This window comes from Dipodomys ordii, unplaced genomic scaffold (genome assembly GCF_000151885.1).
Source record: "Dipodomys ordii isolate 6190 unplaced genomic scaffold, Dord_2.0 Scaffold2, whole genome shotgun sequence".
Taxonomy (NCBI): domain Eukaryota; kingdom Metazoa; phylum Chordata; class Mammalia; order Rodentia; family Heteromyidae; genus Dipodomys; species Dipodomys ordii.
In genome coordinates this window covers 26,269,217-26,276,059 of record NW_012267218.1, presented here as the reverse complement: position 1 = coordinate 26,276,059, position 6,843 = coordinate 26,269,217, and the positions used below count along the sequence as shown (strand labels likewise).

At 43.3% G+C, this 6,843-nt stretch overlaps 1 protein-coding gene across 1 annotated transcript in view; it reads left to right on the top strand.

The window, feature by feature from the left end:
- The window catches only part of Ttc9 (tetratricopeptide repeat domain 9), a 34,041-nt gene extending 29,864 nt beyond the window's left edge, over window positions 1-4,177 (top strand). The window contains exon 4 of the mRNA XM_013013599.1: window positions 2,629-4,177. Coding sequence (XP_012869053.1) covers window positions 2,629-2,736 — 108 coding nt within the window. The 3' untranslated portion in view covers window positions 2,737-4,177. The remainder of the gene's footprint in view (window positions 1-2,628) is intronic.
- The last annotated feature ends 2,666 nt before the right edge of the window (window positions 4,178-6,843 follow it).

Below are 6,843 nucleotides of genomic sequence, written 5' to 3'. Positions count from 1 at the left end.
TATATATATATATATATATATATATATATATATATATATATATTCCATTCATTTACAAGAGTCTGGGTTCCAGGAATTATGTGTGTCTCTTCTCTTCAAGTACACAGAATCTTCTCTTTCCAACTTAAAGTTCAGCCCCCTTTACTTTCAATAAGTAAATACATATTATATATAACTATATAATTTATATTATATAATACATATTATATGTAACAGTATATATATATATATATATATATATATATGTATATTGCATTCTTATCATCAACCATAGTCTGCTGAACAGCAGCACACATATGGATAAAAAGACATCATACCCACCCATGGGAGGCTCACATCTGTTTGGAGACAGTACAGACTGAGAGTGGTGATGTTAAGCTCTGCACCTTTCCCAAAGTTTGCTCTCACTTCTCCAGTCAGATACCATCTTCAGAGCTTGAGTTCTCTGCACCATCCCTTTAGATCATGCCCATTAGCTCACCCAGTCATTCCTCCACTCATTCCACGGGGAGTACAATGGGCCAGGAACTATTATAAGTGCTGAGTACCTAGAGGTCCAGAGACAATGTCCAAGCACTCAGGACCTGAGACAGGAGGACCACTTGAGACCAGCTTTGGCAACATAGTAAGGTCCCTCCTATTGTGAGAGAGAGAGACAGAGAGAGAGAGAGATGGAGAGAGAGAGGGAGGTTAATATGTTTAAAGAACTTACATTTTACTGGAGGAGGATGGATAGTACAAATGGGAAAATAGCTGACCTATGATTTAGTCATGGTAAATGCTATACAGTGAATAAAGCAGAGTGGACAGGGAGAGGTAATACTTTGACTTGTTATTTTTTTCATGTGGCTGATTTGTGGGGGGGGTGTTTTTGTTTTTTGGGGCTTGGGCTTTTTTGTCTATTTGGGGTTTTTTGCAGTCCATCTTCCACTTGCAAATGTCTGAATGTATGTTCTTTTTGTCTTTTTAAAACACTATTTTTATCTACTATATACAAATTGTGTTCTGACAGCTTTACTGTAAGCAACTTGAGGACTAAGAGTGAACTGGTGTCATGCAACAGAATTTTCTTGAGCACCTACGTGTGTCAGTGCTCTTTTGCATGGACTTTTGAGCATGAGGCAATGTTCATTTCTACAGCTGGGAGCAAACATCCCAGGTAACCATATAAGTCTTCTGCTCCAGACTGCAGAGCTCAGGAGCTGTTCCATGTCCTGCCTTCTTCACTAATTTGAGGACTGGAATGGGAGAGGGGTTGCTGAATGCCCTGGCTGTGGAGTTCGTTGTCTGACCCTATTTCTGAAGACAAAAATAAGGCCATGAAGCAAAGTCATTTTAAACTCCTCAGGTTAAAACAAGTGACATTTAACTAATATTTATTGATCATTATATTAAGTAATTTTAGATTTACCTCACTGGTCCTCACTGCAATTTTATGTGGCCACTGGAAAAGAAGGCTTTGGAGTCAGACACACCAGTTACTATGTATCTGCTTGGGTATTTTATTTAATGTCTCCAGGTCCTAGCTTTCTCTTTTGTCACAGTGATCCTGAGGATGTACACTTCACACAACTGTAATGAGAATTAGATGTGATCATGAAGGCTAAAAATACCACAGCCGGGTATGGTTTCACATACCTGTAGTCCCAGCTACTCGAGGCTGGGGTGGGAAGATCGCTTGAGTATAGGAGTTCAAGGCTAGCTTAGGCAACAAAGTGAGTCCCCATCTCAAACCTGGTTCAAAACTGATACTCAGAAATGAAGTTTGGCCCGGCACTGGTGGCTTACACCTATTATCCTAGCTACTCAGGAAGTGAGGTTGGAAGGATCATGGTTTGAGCACAGCCTATGACTAAACTTCATGCAACCTGCCCCCTCCCTCTGTCCTGCCCCCCCATTGCAACAGCAATAACCAGACACAGTGGTATGCACCTGTTTCCCCTAGTTACACACAGGCTGACACAGGACTGCACAGTTCCAGACCAGCTTAGGCGAAAAACAATTTACAAGACCCTATCTCAACAGAAAAAGCTGGGTGTGGTGGTTGCATACCTATCATTCCAGATATAGTAGAAAGTATAAATAGGAGAATTGTGGTCCAGACCAGCCTATCTCAAAAATAACCTGGGCAAAAGGGGCTGGGTGCATGGCTTGAGTGGTAGAGTGCCCGCCTAGCAAGATCGAATGCCTGAACATCATCACAAAGAGAAATAAACAAATGAGTGAATGAATAAATAAATAGAATAAAAATCATTTCTTTCAGCCAAGACATGAAACGTAGAGAAGTTGGTCATTTGTCTGAGGACCATCTCCAATTTGAATCTTCAGTTAGCTAGGCTGATTGAGGGCGCCCACTAAGATTACTGTTGCATAGAAATAGAAATAGGGGGAGAAATTCTCTCCTCTCCTTCCTGTCTGTCCCCTGGGCCATGGTGACCTGTCCACATTTGCTAAGGGGATGGAGTAAAGGAAGAGACCAGTCTCTGGCGCCCCTCTGAGCCACCACCACCACCATGGTAAGACAGAAGGGCCTCAGGCTGAGCATGCATGAGGCAGAGCTGGGCCTACACCTGAGCTGCAGACCCTGCACCTGAGCTGCAGACCCAGCTTTTGCCGAATCCTGTGCAGACCTCTGGTGCTGTTTCTCTCCTCATAGACACCAATGTGATTCGGTACATCCAGCTGACCGAGATGAAGCTCAGCAGATGCTCCCAGAGGGAGAAAGAAGCCATGTAACCAGGAGCCCTCTCCGGAGCCGCGCCCATGCCTGACCGGGGACCCCAGGCCCCCGTGGTGGAGAGCCTCACCCTGGGTTCTGTCCCTTTCTTCCCACTTCTTCAGGCACCTTCTTCTTCCTCCTGTTGCTCCCCAACACTGTGTCTACTCCCAGTGTGAAAAGAAGGTGTGAGCAGCTCAACTGGAAGATGGTGGCTGCTCAGACATGGAGCCATCTTCTTCTGTTGTAGGTCAGTGCCTGAGGCAGGCCTTGCTTGCGTTGGGACAGCTGGGGAGGAGTCTCACAGTCTGGGGATGGAAATGGGGCCTGGACTTGGACCAGTGCTTCTGACAGGCAGCACACATGATGCCCACGGACTGGATCCTTCTACACCTTCCTGATACGCCAGAGCATCTTGAGGCAACTGGAACAAATCCAGGGATGAGACAAACAGCCTGAAGCATGGATGAAGCCAACATAGAGACTGTGAACTTGTACACTGGAGTCCCCCACCTCTCCCCAGTCACCTTAGTCCCTGCCACCCCCTCCCTCCCTTGGCTTGGCTTGTGCTTTCTTCTCTCCCTCTCAGGGATCTGAGTCTCTGCCAGGATTCACATGCCATCGAGGCCCACTCTGAGGGCCCTCTGGTGACCACACATACCATTCCCCACCTCCAGCCAGCAGGCAGCTGGGCCAAGGGTAGGGGCAGGGCAGGCTGTGTAGGGGATGGGATGGGGAGATGAGGCCAAAGGCTAGTGACGGGACTGTGGAACATTCAGTATACATAAAAACAAATCCACAGCAGCAGTTGCTGTCATTTCTGTTGGAAGCAGTCCACTCCCAAACCTCAGTCAGAGCTGCTTGTAGCCAGGCAGAACAGGGCTTTTCCCAAAGCCATTTGCCATTTGTCCAGCTCTGTACACCATGTCAGCTGCAGCCTTTGTACTCTAAAGAGCGGGGCTGAGATTGTGGAGACTGGCCCTAGGGCTTGGCTGTGTGGAAACTCGTATAGCTTCTTTAGGATGAAACTATCTGAACTTAATATCTAGCCCGTAGAACGTATTCAACAAAAATGTGTTGAATGAATCAATTATGACTGCAGACTGACTTTCCTGCCTTAAACTAATTTTACCCCAGCCTCATCTCCTGATATCTAGCCTTCCTCATGCTATGCTGTGTTGCTTCAGTCAAACAAGAAACATTCACTGAGGGCTTACTGCTCACCCATTGTAGTGCAATATGCTGTGGGACACATGATACAGTCCCAATCTTTGAGGAGATGGAGAAGTTGAGACATGCTTATGGATTATTACCAATGACCTTGCTAATTTATATGATGCTTAAACATTTTCAAAGCACTTTCATGTATTTTTCGTGTGGTTAGTGACACAATATCGTATAAAACTAAGATATAAGCAGATGCAATAATGTTAATAGTTAGGATTTATTAAATGCACTATCTTCAGATCTTTACATGGAAACTCTCGTTTCTTTCATACGATGACTACTCTGTGAGATACTTTTCCTATGTCGTAGATAAGAACATGGAAAACCAGGAAAATGAACAATCCTGAGGTTGCATGGCCTTAAAGGACATAGCTAGAACTTGAACCAGATCTGACTCTGGAGCTCTAGTTACTAACTGTGCTATCCTTAGTGCATGCTCTCTCTCTCTCTCCATATGTGTATATATGTATATATATACATATATGTAATCACACATGCATATATAACATATATATATTATTCTGGGAAGTCACAGCTGTTTGAGAGCACGACACTGCACTAAGTTGAGAAATGTTCACAGTGGTGATACATGGGCCTCCTCTTATATTTACCCAAGGCAGAAAAAGACCAGAGATCAGAATCCTACTGGCTAGAGCAGTGACCATCCAGGAGGAAACAGCTGACACCTGGAATTAGTTCAGTGTATTATCTGTTATACTTGCTGATTGGGTCAGAACATAGCTGAACAACCTACCTGGGTATTCCACCCTGCCCAGCAGTGGGAAAGGACCGCAATTACAGGTATGGGCCAAAAGGAGACCCAGATTTAATTATGTGTTATTTGTTTAAGTAGAGGCTGTGCCATTACAAGATCCAGTAATAGCGGAGGGGCCCACAAACCAGCAGCACAGGTTATAGTTACATAGCTCTCCAGACACTCTAAATGGGAACCTCAAGAAGGTGCTAGAACTATCCAGGGGTCCACAATGACTTGCTTCTGAAGAAGAGCAAAAGGAAAAAGCCATTCCAGCTGCCCAATTCCCTGTTCCTATTCTCACTCCTGCCATAGGCCTATATAGGACTGTTTGCAAAACTACCCCATTCCTAAGCCTCCAGATCAGAAAGTATGCAAGTTGACAAACTGTTAGGAATTGAAGGATAAAAATGAGGTCAGAGGTGGCCTACAGAACTAGATCAAACTGGCAGGGTCTTCCTTTGATTTTCATGCATCATGAAGGACTCTGTGTGAGTATTTCCAACATGGAAGCAAGAGAGAAGTCTTGCTTGATTGACTGAGTTGGAGTGGAGCTGGACAGATGGGAATAAGACTGGCAACATCCCAAGGGGACCTCAGAAGTAGGTGAAGACAACGGAACAAGCGTATAGGCCATTAGCTTGTCCATTGACTTAGATATACATACTTATGGGAACTCCATTCACTGTGACCCAAATTTCAATGATCCTCCTCCCCAAAGAAGCTACCTGAGATGTCAACTAATGTTTAGGGTGGCAGGTTTCAACTTTAATGAGCATTTGTCCAACAGATACTTTAGAGAGCTGTTGAGCAAAACTAGCTCTGTTCACTTTTCCAAATTTTTTACTTCCTTCCCTCACCCCTCCTAAAAAAAAGGGACTGAAATTTAATTACACACTTTGTGGATGTCACTGTTGAACTATGTAAACAGAGCACTAGTCATGGATCTGACCTGCATAGTCATCTTCTGCCTGGATTTTTGTGATAGGCTTTTTGTGGAGGGGAACAGAAGGGGAAACCATACATTTTGTTTAATTATGAAAACCTCACATGTAGACACTTGGAGTGGGAGACAAAAATTCAACCCATCATCCTGCCACCCAAGACAACAGAGTTTTATCTTTTGGATATATCTTAGTTCTTTTTTTGAATATATTATGTATATATTCATGCATAGATTTGTGTGTGTGTGTGTGTGTGTGTGTGATTGTGTGTGTGTATGTGCACACGCGCGTGCTGGTACTGGGGTTTGAACTTAGGGCATCATGCTCTCACCTGGCTTTTTTGCTCAAGGCTGGTGCTCTATCATTTAAGCCACACATCCACTTACAACTTTTTAGTGATTAATTAGAGATAAAAGTCATGGTCTTTTCTGCCTGGCTGGCTTTGAACCATGATCCTCAGATCTCAGCCTCCTGAGTAGCAAGGATTACAGGCATGAGCCACCAGCACACAGCAGGTTTGCTTTGTTTCTAATGGAAAACTGCATCATACTGCACATCCTCTTCAATAACTTTACTTTTCAAAACATGCATTTATATATTAGAATATAAATATGTAAATAGATTAACCATTCAAAAGTACAAAAAGCTCAGAATTAACTCTTCTCCACTCTCTGCCAACATCTTAATTCCTCTCCAATTTCACAGATAAACATTTTCAAACCCATATATATGTATATATATATGCACATATACATGTTCTTTGATCACACAAAAAAAGTAGCATAGCAGACATGTCTTTGCTCTTCCGTTTACTTCATTGAATATATGAAGAATGCTTTCTGCATGTCTTTCAAACTTTACTAAAAGCACCTTCACTATGGTAGTCCCTCATTTTGCAGTGAGTCCCCAAACGTTGATTTCATTGGTTCCCAGTCACTATGATAAGTAAAGATGTAGCACACTTTCTTGCCACTGACTTTTGCACCTAAACAACCATTTCCTGAGGATTTAATCCTAGAAGGAAATTGTTCAGCTATTTTTTAAGGATTTTGATATATGTCGACAGCTGACACCCCTTCCCCAATCCCCAAGCGTTTGTACCAAACATGGTCCTATTGGTAGTCTCCAGAGTATCCTATTCCTAGGGCCCTATTACTGAAAGTTGTCATTTAACAAATCTTGTCCAGTTTGATAGGCAAAAT